Raw genomic sequence first — 19,720 nt, forward strand, 5'->3', positions numbered from 1 at the left:
TAATATTTTATATGAGAATCATAAATGTTGCTTACAAATCAAAGTCAACTACGATACTGCAAACTATTTTACAGGAATTAAATAGACCACAAAAATCTGTTTGGATAGATGGCATTGACCAAAGAATACTCTCAGAGAATACTAATGATTTCCCCCGAGAAAAATATTAATTACTTTTGTAGGCCTATATACATATATTTCATTTTAGACTTTATTATTTTCGTGTTAAGAGGATTTTCTCTTTTATGTAAGTGCACGTTTGTTCGGTGTTTTTATACGAGTTTACTTTCTGAAAACTTTACTTTACTTTCTGAGATAAAAATGCTAGATATGCGGTTTGCTCTAGCTATATTTAATGACGGTTACCTATGACTAAAACTCAATCCGACATAAGAGTCATATTTTATTCGCCAAAAAAAAAATACGCTTTGTCTTTATTGAAAGGTGCAAAAGAAACGATTTTTGGATTTCAAAAATTTGTATATTTGTTTATTTTGAAGATGTTTAAAGGAATTAATTTAATGATTATTGGGTTTGGGGAATGTTAAACATTCGTGAGCCCAGAATCAAACTTGTATCTTCTGAAAACAGTATTATCGCAGTGATGCGAAGGAATGCTTGACAAAACGAAAATTCAGAAAACTTTACCCGGGAAACAAAAAAAATTTGCAATCTACACCGTAATGTAGGCTAAATGAAAATTGAGAGTTTGGAAAAGGAATTTTTTAAATTGAAAATTAAATATATAAAATGCTTTGATGAATAAATGGTCCTGTGAAGAAAGTTAAGACATTATCTCATACGCCATAAAGTTAATTGTTTACCACTAGACCATTTTGAGCTATTTGTTCAAAGAAGAACAGTAGAGTTTAATGATATTGAAGTTTTTTAAACAGGCAAAAACAAATGAACGGCAACGAAAAATAAAAAATAATCAACTATAGACATACCACGAACAAAACAACCTGCGCAGAAACGAAAAGATCACGTGGTTCGCGCCGGTAGGTGTGGCGTACCATTCAAACCTGCGCGGCTCGAAACGGCCCAGGGTTCTTTTGTTTCTGGTATTACTATAAGAAACGTCATCGTCGCAGTACTAAATTTAAGAGTAAGTAAAAGATTTCGAGAACTCTAATAACGCAATGTATGTTTATATCTGATTGCATGTCCAATGGTGAGAGATACACCTTGTAAATAAAGTGTTTTATTTAAAATGTGTTTTCTTTCCATTCATAAAAATATAAACCTCCATTCCTAATTACACTAATCTAATGATGATTGTACATTACCAAAAGCTACTTTTATTTGGTATATCTGTATAGTGAAAAATGTTTGTTTGATTTAATTAATAATTTTAAAAATTCCAAGGGTACCTATCTAATTTAGTTACTAATATATTCATGAACCAGTTAAGTAGGCTATCCTTAAAATATATACATCATAAAATTAGATGCTATTTACCGGATCAGAGTATAATATATAATAATTTTATATCCTTAGTGATATAACAACAATTGCAGAAATGGACATCAATTTAATCAACAATTGCTCTAATATTTTAGTAGTAATATAATGAGGAATAACATATTAATATATTGAAACCCAAGCAAAACCAATTTTAACAATTGCGTAGTACAAACTGGCGTAAACAACGCAATATAACATCTAAAAGTGTTGTGTACGGGCTGTGAGTAGTGGCTCGAGGACTGCAGTGACGTCACTGCCTCAGTCCGATAGGCGAGGGGGGGAGAGGGGCGCGCTCTGTCTGGCCCACCTCTTTTACTCCATGCATCTTGGGTATAGATGAGCTTACGATGACAGCTGTGGGCTTCTCATTAGCTGAGGGAACACCATCACCATTACCATATCTATGCCATTACCGTAACAATACGAATTTTTACTATCGGCCTCGGTGGTCTAGTGGTCAGCGTACCCGACTGGTGCGCTGAGGGTTCCGTGTTCGAATCCTGCTTAACTTTTTGACTAAGATTTTTTTATTATCAGCAAGTTTGGTTGGTTTGGTTTGGTTATGACAGTTTAATTTTATTATAAAGTCATTATAAAATTTTAATTGAGCAATTTCTAGTTTTATTTAATGAACAGAATTATTTTTTCTATTAATAAACTTTTTTATATTATTTCATTATCAGCAAGTTTGGTTAGTTCGGTTAGGTTATGATAGTAGTTTTATAATAACAAATTATAAAATTGAATTTGAGGCATTTATAATTTTATTTTATGAACAGAACTATTTTTGCGATTAGTAAACCTTCATTGCCAAAATGCTCTCTACTACAGCGCTGTTCACGGAGGAATTTTGAACTAATGCCTCAATCATACCTCCCCTAAGTCAGACCCTTTGAAGATACCCTATTTTATTTTCTGATTGAGCGATACAGTATCTTGAACTTAACTGATTAAAACTATCAATATCTCAAGTGAAAGCCTTTGAAGTATTTTAAGACCAAGACATATAAAATAACTTAAATAAAAATTGAGTTACTTATCTATCATTGAATGCAGATAGGTGCTAAAAACGATTGTAATTATTGTTGTATTCATAGCTGTCATGTGAGCTATTGATTATTAAGATCCGACTACCTAAAGCACATTGCTGAATCACGAATTATCATAATTCGTGATTCAGCAATGTGCTTTAGGTATAGTTGGATCCTAATAATCAATAGCTCACATGACAGCTGGTATTTCACTTAAGGTTTTTAGACCAAAATGTATAACGTAATTAGAACTGCTGGAATATAAATCTTTAATTGAAGTGAACAAAAATTCTTTCGTCAAGTAATACATTAGATAAATTAATGATGATTCTTGATGACAAGTATGTGCTTGCATATCCTTATTTCAAGACCAAAATTATGAAAATCGGGTGGGTATAAGAGCCCTCCTGTAAACCATCGCCCGCCTGCGAAACATTGAACTAAAAAAAACAAATTTAACTCCCATAAGAAATGTACAGTGAGGCAGTTTGTGCATACAGTAGCTCGAAACATGCGTCAAAATGAATGCCGATGCTTGATGGCATATCTGCGGTACGTCCATACCTTTAGTTTAAGGCCAAAATTATTAAAATCGGTCGTATAGAAGAGCTAACCCGACTCGGAAAAGAAAAACCAATTATTTTTATAGATGGTAATAATTGGTTTACCAGTATGCATAATCCAAACATACGAAACCTGTGTTAATAATCAGCTTATTGTTATATTGTTATCTAATTAATTTTTCTTTGATTAAATGTTGTTGTTAACAATTTGCATTTGTATTTTAAGTGTGTTCATTATGTTAAGTGTGTGATTCTAACGTTATGTGCTTAAACTGTACCATTCATATTAGTGAGTAAAGTGGTGTATGGATTTCATAACCAGACCGTTTGTATTTTTAAAACCACAACGGGCACTGTTGCTAGTATGCAATAATATACTTTCGTGAGAAGAACTATCGATTGTATAGGGCCCGGAAAGAATCTGGTGATAGTCGAAAATTAGTTTTTGGAAGATCAAAGTCCACCTAAAAACTCGATTTCGTAATCTTCTTAACATATGACCAGAATTTGTATGTACTTAAGAATACATCATCACTTAAATTAAAATATACTGTTTGATTTATTATTAGGTAAGTTTTTATGTTAAACTTTATTTGACTTAATTTGGTTTGGCAAATTAGTTTGTGCAGTATAATAAATTTAGTTAATAATGTAGCACTGAATTACTGTAGGTACAGAAAATAATTCCGAAATTGGAATATTGTAAATGTTTACCATATTTTGTCACTATATTTTTGCATGATGGAAGGAAAATACGTGGATCTGAAAAGACAAAACAGGTGTGCTATTCCCGCCATATTCCTCTGTCACCCAGATTTCATTTCACAAATTAGGAAAAATATAAAAACAATAAAATAATAGTTATTTTCCTACAGTTAATGTACATGTTCTCTCACTGATTTGAGAAAACAAAGTGGCCAATTCGCTCATCAGTGAGACAATGTTAACATTGTCTCACTCTAATTACTTTGTTTCACTCCAGATTTGCAACGTGAATGCACGAAATAGTGAGCGCGTAACATGCAGACAAGGTCGTATGCGCACTGGCTGTAAATCAGCTGGTCAGCTGTTGTACTGTTGTATCATTAAATGTCATATTAAAAGTTCACTTCTGTGTAAAGATATGTCACGTTTCTTACCAATTTATTTGTTTTTTGGTAACTGTAGGAAAAATATAATGTGCAACTCGAGTGCAAAGTGCAATTGCCTCACTCGAGAAACCATTCCTCACTCGGGGCGCTGCTTTTGGGTTTGCACAGGGCGCCACTGACCCTTAACGCGGCCCTGCACTCGCCTACGGCTCGTGAGTAAGTATTTCTCTCGAGTGAGTCAATTGCTCCCTGGTTTACACGGGTCGCGTATGTCAGACGAGTTATTCGGCCCAGTTCGTCCGGTACTTGACTGGAGTGTCTACACGCATTCCTATTTCAATTATTTCAAACAGAGACAGTGTAGGCACAGAGAAGTAATTTTTATTATTTCACTTATGGTTTAGGGTATTCTGAATACCGTAATTGTTGTTTGAGTTTAAAAATGGCCCTTCAAGAGTTTAATACTGAAGATAGATTATTATCTATATATATAAAAGGCAAAGCCCTCACTGACTCACTCATCACTAATTCTCCCACTTCCCATTTACCTAGGAAGCTGAAATTTGGCACACTGATTCTTTAGGCATTAAATAGGAAAACTAAGCTATTTTTATTCTGATCGGACTCTCGGGCTCCGCCCCAGTGGCTCTGGAGTTTCCCATGTTAACCTTATGAGTACTCATATTTAAATGGAATTAATGAATCTTAACAGCTGTTTCAATTAAACAAGTTGGTTCTGTTCTATGATGTGCAATTAGCATTTAAGTTACAAGGATTACCAACAGGCTGCAGCACACTATTATTTTTTTAAATTTATGACTACAGACATCTTATTTGCAACCAAAAGGTGAGTGAGCGTAGCGAACGAACTTCAACCTGGAGGCGAGTTAGCGTAGCAAACGAGCTAACCTGAAGACAAGTGAGCGCAGCGAACGAGCTCCAACCTAAAGGTGAGTGAGCGTAGCGAACGAACTTCAACCAGGACGTGATTGAGCCATGCGAATGAGCTCACTCATGAAGTAAAACGGGGCAAAGCCCGCGGATACAGCTAGTAATATATAAAACTGAATCACCACTTAAATTCAGAGGTTGCTTAAAAGCTTTTTTTGCAAAATAACGGTGATGAAATAGACCAAAGTGAAAGGTGAAATTCTGAAAGATAAAAAGATTTGTCACAAATTACCTACTATACTGTATTTCTTTAAAATCTAAATATATAAAAGGCAAAGCCCTCACTGACTGACTGACTGACTGACTCACTCATCACTAATTCTCCCACTTCCCATTTACCTAGGAGGCTGAAATTCGGTACACCGATTCTTTGGGCATTGAATAGGAAAACTAAGTAGTTTTTATTCTGATCGGGCTTTCAGGCTCCGCCCCAGTGGCTCTGGAGTTTCCCATGTTAACCTTATGATTTTTCATATTTAAAAGGAATTAATGGATCTTAACAGCTGTTTCAATTAAACAAGTTGGTTCTGTTCTATGATGTTCAATAGCATTAAAGTTACAAGGATTACCAGCAACAGGGTGCAGCACTATTTTTTTTTAAATTTATGACAACAGCTAATTTGCAACCAAAAGGTGAGTGAGCATAGCGAACGAACTTCAACCTGGAGGCAAGTTAGCATAGCGATCGAGCTAACCTGAAGGCAAGTAAGCGCAGCGAACGAGCTCCAACCTAATGTAGGACGTGATTGAGCCATGCAAATTCTTATGAAGTTATACGGGGCAAAGCCCGCGGGTACAGCTAGTAATATATAAAGGCAGCCAAAAGTTGCCTCCAAATTAAAAATTTGAAAACACCGTTTTCAATGTGTTCATTGCATAGAACACATTTTTAGGGAGTGAGCTTTCTAACGACCCATTGATAAATAAAATCGGTCCAGTAGAGCTGTAGATCTTGTACAACAATTTTGAAAACTGAAATTTCTAAAAGAGTAGATTTACGAGACAATGCAACACAATACTGTGTTCAACTTGTACTTGTACAAAATCACTTGTACTGTTCAAATAAACCATTGAGCATTGAGGGTGAGATAGGCCTACACTACTCACTGAACTAGCCTCAATACTTATCGTCGTTTTTTGATCGACTCACTCAGCGACCACAAAAAATAAATTCTGTGGTCGCTGGACTCACTTGATATCAGTAAACAGGTGTTTTGCGGGCAAATCGTGGTGGTGGGGGTAGCTACTGGGCCGAGCAACTCGGTTTTCAACTAAATCACTCGACTCGCTCTCAACTGACCTCTTTTTATCAACTCGCCCGTTGCTCGACTCGCCTGCATGTCCACACCATGCGAGTTAAAGAGCGAGTGGCAACTCGCACACTTGACTCGCCCACCGTACTTGACCCGTGTAAGTCAATAAGTCAATAAGTCATTTATTTGCCAAATTAACAAATACAATTTGCATTAGCTATGTCAATATAATTCAATACAATATACTGAATACAAATCAGCAACTTAAGATGCATACCCTTATACAATAAATAAAATTAAAGGAAAATAAATCTTTAACCGCCAGCCAGAAATTCACGGACGCTGTAGCAGCATTTGGAAAGCAACAAGGACTTAATTTTTCTCTTGAATCGAAGGTGGTCTTTCTCCAACTTGAGATCAATGGGTAGGCTATTGAAAAGTTTAATTCCGTTGTACAAGAGGTGACGTTTAAAAAAGGACGTGGAATGTTTGGGAATTGAACAGTTGATCGTGGAGCGCAAGGGATAAATGAAGGAGTGAGAGTCGACTTGAAACCTGGAAAGGTTTTGCCTGACAAATGACAGCGTCTCAAGGATATAGATGGAGGGAAAGGTTAAAATTCCAGATGAACTGAAAACCTCCTTGCAAGAATGGCGACGTGGGAGAGAGAAAATGGTTCTTACTGCGTTCTTCTGAAGCCTAAACAAGAAAAGTGTTCTTTGATTTTCAGCACCCCAAATCGGCAGAGCATATGAAAGAAAAGGATATATCAACCCATAGTAGGCTGAAAGAAGGACATCAGTATTAGCAGTTCTGGATAAAGTACGCAGGACGAAGAGGCCTCTACTAACCCTGCCCATGACGTAGTCAACATGTTGATAAAACTTTAGATGTTGATCTAGGTACAACCCAAGAAATTTCACTGATTCTGTTGGCTGAACCAACGTTTGATTCAAGAGAATTGATAAAGAAGAGTCATGGATTGAACGGTTCGAGATACGGAAATTAAAAAACTGGGTTTTTGATGTATTTATTTTCAACCTGTTGACGTCAAACCACTGAATGAGCTTGTTGGCTTCAATGTAGGTTCTTTGTTCAAGTTCAGCTAAAGAAGGACTAGCGAGTGTCAAAGAGGTGTCGTCTGCAAACAAGCAGACCTTGGCGTTTGTGCATGAGGGAAGGTCGTTGATAAACAGAAGAAACAGAATTGGACCGAGGACAGACCCCTGAGGTACCCCCCTTATGACTGGAGCCACGGAGGACCTGAAATGCCTCACACATCCATCACTATCGGTAGCTGGTATCTCAACGACCTGTTTCCTTCCTTTAAGAAAGGTTGAAAACCAATCCAAGGTCACACCTCTGACGCCCAATGCTTCGAGTTTATTCAGCAGCAGGTCATGGTCAACCAAGTCAAAAGCTTTACTTAGGTCGAAGAACACGCCCGAAGAATGGTTTTTGGCGTCCAGTTGCATGACTATGTTGTTGACCAAGGAGAAAATTGCACTTGAGGTGCTTCTGCTCTTTACAAATCCATGCTGATCTTCGAAGAGGGTTTTGTTGACCAACAAAAAGTTCCACAGCCTGGTCAAAACTGCTTTCTCATAGATTTTTGACAAAGAGGATAGGATTGAAATTGGCCTATAGTTGCTACATTCCTTACGGCTTCCTGATTTGAAGACTGGCCTAACAACTGCTAATTTTAGAGCACTTGGGAAATGTCCGTGAACAAAAGAATGGTTGATAAGGATGGACAAAGGACTTGCCAGTAGATCGGAAACCTCCTTTAAGCGAACAGGTGAGATTTCATCTTCCCCCGATGTCTTCTTGTTTGCCAGTTCTTGGATAATTCCCTTTATCTCAGTGTCAGATGTTGGATAGAGGAACAGCGAGTCTCTAACTACTGGTAACTGCATCGGATCAGAACGCATGGAATCGGTTGAAGTACCAGAGGTTTGTGTGATTTCGATAAAGTAAGAGTTGAACAATTCCGAAATCTCCTGAGGCTGTCTGGCAATTTTGCCATCGTTTTTTACCAAGCTAATGTCGTTTGGCATTCCCTTATTAGGTGCTTTATTACTATTGATTATATCCCATATTGCCTTTGACTTATTTCCCGAAGAATTAATTTTCTTCAGAATCTCACAGGATTTTCGATCTTTTATAGCCTTGCGATAATATTTTTTGAGGTTATTATAATATTGCCTCAGAGGATGTTCAGAATCGAAATTCTTTGTCGTATTGTACAGATCAAAGAGTTTGTCCTTGATCATCATCAAATCGTTGCTCAAGGAAAGTTTCTTTTGACAAGGTTCTTTTATCTTTTTTGTTATTTTTTGAAAGGATATATCAAACAGGTATTTTAGTTGATCGTAGAAGCCCTCAAATTTTTCGTCAAGATCATCTGTAGCCAGCATATCTGTCCAAGTCTCCTTAGAAAGAAGGTGCCTGAAGACCATCTTATTACAGTCATTAAATTGCCTGTAGACTATAGTTTTCCCACCTGGAGGTTTCCTACGTTTAGGAAAAGGTATTTTAACAGTTTGCGCGTAGTGATCCGATAGTGTCGAGATGACTACCTCACTTTCAAGGCTAATACAGTTTGTGAAAATGTGATCGATTAAAGTTTTGGAATGAAGTGCTTCTCTGGTGAAGCTTCTGACTATGTTGGATAAACCGTGTGAAGTCATGATAGCTAAGTACTTCCGAACAAGGAAGGACTCCTTTGCCAGGTCAATGTTCATATCACCCATGACTATAACTGTATCGTGGCCTTCCTCTAGTGTATCCAGTAAATCTGATATGCGATCAAAGAATTCATCATAATGAGTACAAGGTGGTCTGTACACTGCGACAATCAGATATTTCTCAGAGGGATTAAGGATAACCGATGTAGCTGCAAACTCACAGATGCCTTCTTCACAAAACTGTTCGCAGCTGAGAGCTTTACATTCTACATTTCCTCTGCTCCATATACCAACTCCACCTCCATTCATGTTAGATCTACAGAATGATGCAATATGGACGAAGTTATGAATGCGCAGATCCTCTATCTGGAATGTCTTCAGGGCGTGTTCTGTTAGACACAGAATGTCTGGCTGTTCATCTTCAATAAATATTTCCAACTCATCTACTTTACTGAAGAGACCTCTAATGTTCTGGTGGATAATTTTTTGAGAGTGAATGCCTACGCACTCAAAATCCCCCTTAGGAAGTGACCCCAGGGGACGCCCACTGGTCTGCGTGCCTCCCCTAAAAAATGGCTATTTGTGATTGTGCGACTTTTAGAAGAGTGGTAATACCGGGATGTGGAACTACTTAGAGAATTTTCAGACACATGGGCAGATTTAGGGGATTTAGTTGACTTGTATAGCTGATTTTCAAATAGCATTGATGTGATACTTGGAACAGGGCCTGATACAGGATGAGATACCTTGGGCACGATGGGATTGTGTATGTATTTTGTAAGGAGCTCCGCAACCAACGCTTTACCTTTAGAGTTAAAGTGGAGTCCTTTTTTTGTGTAATTGGGGCGGGTCAAGGATGTTACTGGGACAAAGGATACGTTCTTGTAGGATGAGGTTAAGGATTGGATTTTATGATTGATTGTAGAAGTTACTTGATTCAAATCGGGGAAATCGTATCTGGTAGGCAGACCGACTACGAGAACACTCGGTGTAGACACACTTTTTAAAATTTCATCAAGGGACTTATCAAAGTTGCTACAGCATCCGTTCACATTAACATTATTAGTACCTCCTATTATCACAATGAAATCACTTGAATCAAGGCACTTTGACCTTTCTTTTACCCCCTCTAGGACCTGTTCCATTTTTACCCCAGGTTTTACAAAGCCGTCTACGTTGTACAAGTTGTTCAGTTTACACTGTAGAATACCTGAGAGGTGACGTCCGTGACTATCACTAAAAATTTTGACAACAGACTTAGATTTAGTATAATTAGATTTAACATGCTTTATACTAGACACTTTCTTAAGCACAGGAGATTTTGGGGACTTAAGTCTAGGGCTTCCAGGTTTTGGTTTGCAACTTGTCACCTTATTGGGCAAAGGTAGGGAAGAGTGAGAAGTTTTGTCAGGAACAGGCAAGAGATCATCACCTGAGGGTGCCAGGGAAGAAAACTTGTTGCTAGTACCAACGGCAGATGGTGCAGGAGGGTATTTCTGAGAGGTAATGTTTTGTTTGCTTTTTTTGTGGTGAACTATATGTCACTGATTAGAATCTACTCGTTTTAAAGTCAAGGATAAGGGTTTTCTGGAATCACTAGTTACAAGTTGACTGGCGGTATTTTCAGGCAAAGAAACAATATCATTACCATCTACTACATAGCCATCAGAAAAAGTTTGAAACCAACTAGCAAAACTAGTTTCACTTTTTGTAGACGTTGAACAATAGCAGTTTAGTATTATCTTAGCATTCAAAATTAGATTGAGCGCACATTCAAAATTGTTATTCTGCTTAGGACAGGGGACAGAATGGAAATTCTCTTTAGTGATACTTAACTTACTAGATAAACGCAATGCATGTTTCTCATTTAAGTTATTTAAAGAGTCCAAGTGGAAAGCTTCTTTACTTGCAATATTAACAAATAATATACTCCAATGAGAGCCATGACCAGATTTGTTAGAGTCAATTTTGTTATTCCATTCTAGACTTTCATTGTTATTGACACATAACAAAGCATATTTAAAAGAGTCAAAATTAAGATCACTCAGCTGTCCCATAACAACATCAAAAGAACCATGCTTCAAAAGCTCACTGGTACTAGGGCCCGCAAATAGGGCTTTGGATAGTTTGGCTTTACTGGATTCGTTGAAAGATGAGAAATATGCTTGGACAATTGAGTCGTCCAACCACTTGTCATTAATCACCATCTTCAAACGATCAGCGAGACTTTGAAGCTTTTCAATATCTGAAGATAACCCAGCTTTAGCTTTCAAAGCATCATTCAGCTTGTTGGCTAGTACTTGCAAGGACTTCTCCTTTTCAGATAACATTTCTTTGATGGAATTGTTTGTGTCAGAAGGACACTCAACTGAGTCAGACAAAGTGTCTTCATGAGAAAGAGCTGTCTTAAGGACTTCATTTTCATTCTTAGCCTGAAGTAAAGAGGCTCTTAAGCTCTCAATATTACTTTGACAAGAGTTTAAATCCCTAGTCAGTGACACGCACTTTTCATTAAAAAACCAGGCTTTACTCACTAGTTGCACAAATAATAACTAAACACCATGGTGGAAGAAGGCAATGCAATCAGGTGATTTTTTGTTTGCAATCTGGGTGAAGTCAGCCACGGCCACCTTACCTTTATAGTAGTTTACGCAAAAGGCTCGTACCTTAAATTTTCTACTCGTGTCGTTAACACTATTTACGCGAGTTACGTACACTACTTTACCTTACTAAAAAATTGTTTTAATTACTAAAAATCACTACTCACAACTTCTAAGAGAGGTTATGTTTTTGTTTATAACCTCTAATTGCCACTGACAGTGATGCAACGGAACTTTGTATTTGTATCAAATACTAATTGCAACAATCAACAATTAAATTGGCCTGAACAGCTGATTAGTTGAATTTCGAATCATTACAATTTTGCTTCTCCTCTCTTAATCCTTGAACCTCATTGGTCCGTTACCCGTGTTGTTATGAGTAAAACTATGCTGTTATGAAAGTAAACAATGCTGTTATGAGATACTTTTCAATTCTAAGAACTCTACTGAAACGGCTACTTTAAAAAACGGTCGTAGGTAAACTAGTAAACAAAGAAAAGTAAAAACAATTAGCAGAGTTAAAGGTGGCCGTGAGTCAGAACATGACGGGAATAGCACACCTATATGTTTTTTCTGATTCTACTATAAAAACTGTTAGATGCCATTTTTTGTTCTAAGGACGCTAGGCACGAGCCTGGGATTGTTTTTAACATTACTTCAGGCTAGACCTAGGGGTTGCGACATTATCACTTAGATAAAATCCATTGGTGACTTGGCGGGGTTCGAACCCGGGACCTCAGGGACTGAAGTCCCGCGCTCTAACCACTACGCCAGCTCGCTCCCCAAAGTTGCCATTAGCTGTATGGGCTATTAATTAACAGCTAAATAATATTTTGTATTGAGTATATTCTGTCGTTATAACTAGTATGATGATGTCTCTTGTAATGTTAGTCTGTAACTATTTACTGTATCCATTTATTTGTTTATTCTGCTTGTTCATGCATGTATTATTTTGTAATGAGTCGGATCATTCAATGCAATTTGAAACCTATTTTTTCTAGTCTTGTGTATTAATTAACAGCTGTGTCTAAGGAATGTCGGCCTTAGTCACTAACAAGACTACAAGATTGCGTCACTCATCCTGCTCTCATCTCCATTCACACGTGGCTTAAAATACCTACTATGTATGGTCGCCTGGTCGCCATTTCATTGAACAGTATTAGCAGTATGTAGGCTATATTGTGCCATGTAATTGCAATTCTTGTATTTACGTTTGCAAACCATCTTGCTTTGATACATATTGTTTAATGGAATTTGCCGTAGGAATAAATAAATAAATAGAACATTTTAAAGAGCTAAAAAAAAAAACAATTAATTTAGTATACCAAAGTTTTTTGTACCGTTATTTGTTACGGAGAAAATTCAAAAATTGCAAATTTAAAATTCCCATATGTTAATTCTTATAGAGACAATTGTAAAATGTTGTAGTTTGCTTGTTTATGGAAATATTTAGATCAAACTTGGCAAATTTATTTATTTTATACTAATCTACTAATATTTTACTAAAAAACACACTTTTATTAGCCTTCCTGTAGCAGTAAACCTAGGTAGGGTACTCGTTAAACTTAATATTATTTAAATATATTTAATTTAAAATCAATTCAGTCAAATAGAAATTCGCTTAGTCTGCAGGTTTGCTGAAGGGTATTACCTTCCTCCATTATATATATTTTTTAAACATCGCATATGTGTGTAAACATAGATAGGATAAATGAAGTAAAACATATGAAATAAATAAATAAATAAATAAACATAAACAAACAACATTGTTTTATTGCTCAATAATATTGAGGTTACTCCTAAATTTGGCTAAGGTAAGATATATTTTAGAATTAATTTTATTTAATTGATCCATAGCACCATATTCTACTAACATATACAGTACCGTATATTTTCATTAAGTCTATAATGGTAGTATGGTGTAATTTATGATCGGATAAGTAATGTGTACATTTTTATATCAGTGTGTGGTTGCAAATGCTTACTAGGTGGCAGCTTCCACAAAATTGAACGAGTTATCAGAGAGAGGTGTAGCAGATGAGTTATCCTATATTGTCATTGGCCCACACCAGCAAGCTTTATAATTATTTTGATCCTCCATTTAAATGGAGACAGTATTTTGTGGTGATATACACTATTGGGGCGATAATAATAAATAAAAATAAATGGTTTCCAATGAAGGGAAGTCAAATGGTGATGACATAATTATTTTATCTCCCAAAAAGAAATTAAATAACGAAATTTGACTATTACTAAGGAATAAATTACAGTTCACAGTTACTACGCCATATCATGCTATGACCTGGACCAAGGCCTATTTACTTTCAGTTTTGAGGTCCCCACATGCCAAAAACACAATTCGTTCAAATGTATGTTAGCACGATAACTAGATCAAATGAATTCCTAACTTGATACAATTTAATATAAACATGTTAAATTACATTTATTTGAACAAGCTCACGAACCAGCGTGATATCAGCATGATTTCCGACTGTGGGGACGGAGGTTTGGGGTAACTGATGGGTTTCCCATTGTGTTGAACCTTGTAAAACATACAATCATAGATAAAAGGAGTATATAGACATATTATGTCTACTTCTTTTAATACAATTTTGTGATTTGTTTCTAAACCATTGTGTAGGGATTGAATAAACAGTTCGAAGCATTACAATTTTACTTCTTTTCTGTTTTCTCTAAATTCTTGAACCTCTATGGTCCTTTATAGTAAAACAACAATATGCGGTAAAGTGACTCTTTTCAATTCTAAGAACTTAGTTGAAAAAGTAGCTATAGGCCTACAATAGAGTGTGGCCTAGGCTCCCTGGACTGAAACATCACAAAACTAACTAAAAGGCTACCAGGCTAATTGGTTATTTTAATTTTTAGAATCAAAAACTTTTACCTTACAACACTCACATTGTTTACTTTCTTTTGCAGCATGAGTGTAGTAGTAACAGACCAATGGAGTGGGGTTCAATTAAGTATTGAGAGGAAAAAAGTAAAATTAATGCTTCAAAGCCAGGACCGAACTTGCCTATGGGAGCCCCCCCCCTTTGCACAGTAGTTTTTCATAATAAGTTAAAAAAATTAATTAGGCACTTACCATAATGGCCTCTATCGTTTAGCATAGTTGAAAATTACGAACTACTATTACAATACCGATAGTTTCGTAATTATTACGAAACTATTACGAATATAGGAAATCACCGCGATCACAAGAAATGACAGCCGTTGCCACGTTCGTCGGAAATCATCAACAATTTTGCCGCGATTGAAATATGATCCCAGATAATGGCCGCATTCGCAAAAGATTGTTACGAGTATTGAGATCATGGTGGATGTTGCCGCGATCGTGTAAGAGACTTACGTTACTGTAATTCTGGCACTGCCACGATCACAGGCATCACGAATTACGCCGAGATCCCAAAAAATAACAGAATTTGAACAAATCGCTAGAGACGATCGCGGCAAAACCCGCTCTGTAAAATCATCACAGGTGTTGTCCGATTGCCGTGGTTGTGTAAAACAAAGGGATTCACATGGTCGCTTGGAAGATCAACAAATGTAGCCGCGATCAGAAGACATTATCACACATATGTTGCCGTGACCAAGAGAAATTTTTGCGAATTTGGCTGTGATCGTAAGTGTAATGATTACGGAACTGCTGTGATCGCGGGGAATCATCAGTCACGGATTGTTGAGACGATTGAAAGAAATCCCCCCCACATATTTTGGGGCAATTTTTATATAAGAGCACCAACACAGCTATCCAAAGGCCCCCTTCACACTGGGCCACCATGGTGGCGACACCGGTGGCGACACAATGGTGGCTACGTTACATTAGCATTGATTTAAATGGGACATCTTCACACTAGTTGAGCTTTGGTGGCGCGTCTGGCCGCGCGACCAGAAATGCGGTGGCTCGGGGTTGCGAGTTTCAAAGACACCAATTTTGGTGGCGCCACCACGTCACACTACCAGTGGGCATTACTCAGTATACTAATTTACTAATCGTTTGAAGTTGTTAAGGTAATAAATATGGGGAAACGATTTGAATGATATAACAAAATTTATACTCTATTTCATTAACATCTTTTTGTCGTTGCAATGTATTGAGTCAAGGTATTACAGTGTTACATATTAATAAATGGTATATTAACTATGTTTTTATTTAATTTTCCACAACGTTAGTAGCAGTTTCTCTTCTGGGGATATGCTGCCCCACAGTCCCGTAGATTGTCCTGATATTTATTTGATCTTTCAGACGTCCCAGAAGCTCATCAAAACTTAAAACACTCATTATTGAGTAAGTGTGAAACGTGTCAGGGTTATTTCTAAGGTATTGGTAGTGAATGGAAAAAAGTCCTTCTGGTACTTATCTCTCATAAAAACGGATGAACCAAAAAACTACGTTTTTTTTCTTATGTTTTTGCAATTAAAAAAATATACGCTAAGCACCTGCCTCTTTGACGTCCAACTGTGAGCTTTGTGGCTGCAGCTGCACTGGTGGCTGAGCTGGTGGTCCATGCGCATTTTGACTGGCCACCAGTGTCACCACCATGGTGGCCCAGTGTGAATAGGCCCAAAATCGCGAGAAATCATCGCGGATGTTGCTGTAACCAGGGAACGCAACACGGTTGTTGCCGCCAGTGTTATAGAATAAATTAAACTTTCAAAGTTGTTGCATTCTGACTTATTAAAGTATCTTAATTAATTAATGTTAGTTATTTTTACATGTATTTAATCTGTATTGCCACAGATTAAAGAAGTTCTACGGTATCTATGGTATTATATAGTGAAAAATAAATTTCAAATAATCCTTATAGGCCTACTTTGTGCTATTTTTTTGACTGAATTTTTTAATTATTCGTTGCAAAGGATATTACAATTTAATCTTTGACTATTGATACAATTAGACTTCAGTATCCAATAGTCAATGGTTTAATCATAGATAGATAAAACATACCCCCTTGTGTTGGATAGTCTAGTCTATGAATTAATGCAGTATTACAAAGGTATTTGAAAGATACCTGCTTATGTGGTAATTGAATTTTAATAAATACAGTTACAACTATAAAATCGTACAATGAAAATATTTTGACAGTTAAAATCTTATATGTAAAATTACTTTATACAAAATACAGCATACTGATATTCTAACAGGTTTAAAAATCATTTCACCATTACATTGTTTATAACAGTTAAAATCAGTGTGCATGTAAGACACATTATATCCTACTTCCTACTAATATTATAAATGAGAAAGTTTGGATGTATGGATGTATTGATGTATGGATGTATGTTTGTGACAAGTGAACGCGAAAAATACTGGTCGGATTGGGCTGAAATTTGGCATGATGATAGCTCACATTCCCGATTAACATATAGGCATATTCTTATTTTAAAAATCCTTTCGGGCTCCGCCCCAGTGGCTCTGGAGTTTCCCATGTTAACCTTATGAGAAATGGAATTATTAAATCTTAACAGCTGTTTCAATTAAACAAGTTGGTTCTGTTCTATGATGTCCAATAGCATTAAAGTTACAAGGAATACCAACAGGGTGCAGCACTATTATTTCTTTTACATGACAACAGCTAATTTGCAACCAAAATGTGAGTGAGCGTAGCGAACTATCTTCAACCTGGAGGCGAGTTAGCGTAGCGAACGAGCTAACCTGAAGGCAAGTGAGCGTAGCGAACGAGCTCCAACCTAAAGGTGAGTGAGCGTAGCGAACGAGCTCCAACCTAAAGGTGAGTGAGCGTAGCGAACAAACTTCAACCAGGACGTGATTGAGCCATGCGAACGAGATAATCTTGAAAATTAAGAAGTTAAACGGGGCAAAGCCCGCGGGTTACAGCTAGTTGTGTATATAATCGTATATTATTTGCCGGGGACCTCTGAAGCCCCAAGTCCGGGCCTGTTCAAAGCCAACCACTAATAACTATACCAATTTAATTGTTGACCTGCCGACTTCCTAGAAACTCACACATTGTTTCCTAAACCTTAAAACCAAACAAAGCAACTTGCTAGAGCTAACCAAAACCACGAGTTGCAGGAATGTTTATTGAAAGATTTTGAAAATGTCAGATTATAGTTTCATAGTGAAATATGACATAGTAATAGGGGCTCAAACCCATGTTATTATCTCTAACCACCTAAATCAAAGAAATTTTACAGAACAAATATATGTATGTACCTATTTAAAACTGTTAGTTGATTATCCTTCACTAATAGTTAATAATTTAAGAGATGTTTTAATTTGGTTTAAGTTTTGATTGAAATGTTGTAATTAAACTCTGTTTCAATGCATTCAGTATGCCAATTGAATATGCAGTGTTGGTCTACTTGTAGCCTATACCTGAGACAGTACTTAAAAGAATGCTGTTAGTACTTATTCCCTGAAAAAGGTAACAGAAAGAGACGGTACCTACATAAGTAATGAATTTTTACAAACATAAATTTAAAAAAATCATCGTAGGTATAGGTAAAGTTACTGAAATATTGATACTCCAAACCTTTCTATAAATATATTTAGATAGTGTATAGATTCTGTACTAAATCTTTTCATAAACACATTAAAAGCCACTTCTAAAAGTGACAGATGATTTTCTACATGGATTTACTTAGAGCAGTTCATTGACCATAAATCACAAAATTGTAAAATTTGAAGCTATTTTCTTACTGACTTAGGTATTTAAAACACTCTTTTGTTCTAGTTATGTCTTCAGCATCATCATCAGCATCACAAGATTCAGAGGAATTTGAAAAATCTATAGCTGAAGATTTGGTTGTTACCAAATATAAAATGGCAGGCCAAATTGTAAACAGAGTCCTAAGACAAATTGTGGAGATATGTAAAATTGGGGCATCAGTCAGGAACATTTGTACCTCCGGAGATAAATTGATATTGGAGGAAACCGGAAAAGTGTTTAAGAGCAGTGGTAAGAAAGTGAAGAAGGGGATTGCGTTTCCAACTTGCTTATCAGTAAATAACTGTATAGCCAACTTCAGTCCTCTCTCTGATCAGCCAGACTATGTTTTGAACGAGGGAGATGTTGTGAAGGTGGAACTGGGGGCGCACATTGACGGATTCATGGCATCAACTGGGCACACACATGTTATAGCATCTACACCAAACAATAAGGTCAGCGGAAAGAGAGCGGATGTGATGCTGGCTGCACATTATGCTTCTCAAGCAGCTCTGAAGCTCTTTAAGCCTGGCAATAAAGCTTCCCAGGTAACTGATGCTGTTCAGAGTGTCGCTATAGAGTTTGGTTGTAATCCCATCAAGAACACTGGAAGCTCAAGGTTAAAACAGTTCAAAATTGAACAAGCTTTCATCCAAAACCCAACTGAAGTGGATAAACCAGAACTTGAAGATTTTGAGTTTTCACTGTATGACGTTTACAACGTGCGTATTTGTATGAGTTCAGGAGAAGGAGTCGGTAGACAGATTGGCACCAAAGAGACACTGTACAGAAAGACAGACGAGAAGTACCAACTGAAATTGAGAGCTTCCAGGATGTTTTATTCAGAAGTTTCGCACAAGTATGGAAATATGCCTTTTAATCTGAGGAGTTTTGAGGATTACAAATCTGCAAAATTAGGCATAAACGAGTGTGTCAACCACAAATTACTTGAAGTGTTTCCGGTGCTTTATGAGAAACCAAACGAATATGTGTCTCATTTTGGTTTTACCGTGCTATTAATGCCTACAGGGCCGCATAGAATAACTGGACTGCTCTTTGAATTGGATTTATATGAATCTGAGTATAAAATTAAAAATCCTCAATTGAAAACACTTCTGAATACATCAGCCAATCAGAAAAATAGAAAAAAGAAAACTAAAACTCTGAACCAGAGCAGCACGCTTTTGGGATGTATATCTTGAATAGTTACCGGTACTGATGAAATAGAAGAGACTATATGTATAGAAAGAACATCTGTAACTGTTGATTACATTATTACTCTCCATTTTGTTAAGTAGGTGCCATCTTATTTTTGTTATACAATAAATTGTGGATCTATTGTTGTTTTGCAGTTTTGGAACAAAAAAAGAGGGGTTCACAATTAGGAC

The 19,720-nt window shown here is 36.7% G+C and overlaps 1 protein-coding gene across 1 annotated transcript; it reads left to right on the forward strand.

Annotated features, from left to right (window-relative positions):
* Positions 1-13,401: 13,401 nt before the first annotated feature.
* On the forward strand, positions 13,402-19,675 carry LOC128982121 (proliferation-associated protein 2G4-like). The gene is made up of 2 exons (XM_054401174.1): positions 13,402-13,457; positions 18,360-19,675. Exon 2 carries the CDS (start codon positions 18,362-18,364, stop codon positions 19,532-19,534), a length of 1,173 nt encoding a protein of 390 aa, XP_054257149.1. The 5' UTR covers positions 13,402-13,457; positions 18,360-18,361; the 3' UTR covers positions 19,535-19,675.
* The last annotated feature ends 45 nt before the right edge of the window (positions 19,676-19,720 follow it).

The sequence above is a fragment of the Macrosteles quadrilineatus genome, unplaced genomic scaffold (assembly GCF_028750875.1).
Source record: "Macrosteles quadrilineatus isolate MER2022 unplaced genomic scaffold, UCM_ALF_1.0 Scaffold_1__1_contigs__length_201487025, whole genome shotgun sequence".
Taxonomy (NCBI): Eukaryota; Metazoa; Arthropoda; class Insecta; order Hemiptera; family Cicadellidae; genus Macrosteles; species Macrosteles quadrilineatus.

Coding starts and splice junctions, on each gene's coding strand:
- LOC128982121 (XM_054401174.1), top strand. CDS start 18,362: ATGTCTTCAGCATCATCATCAGCATCACAAGATTCAGAGGAATTTGAA.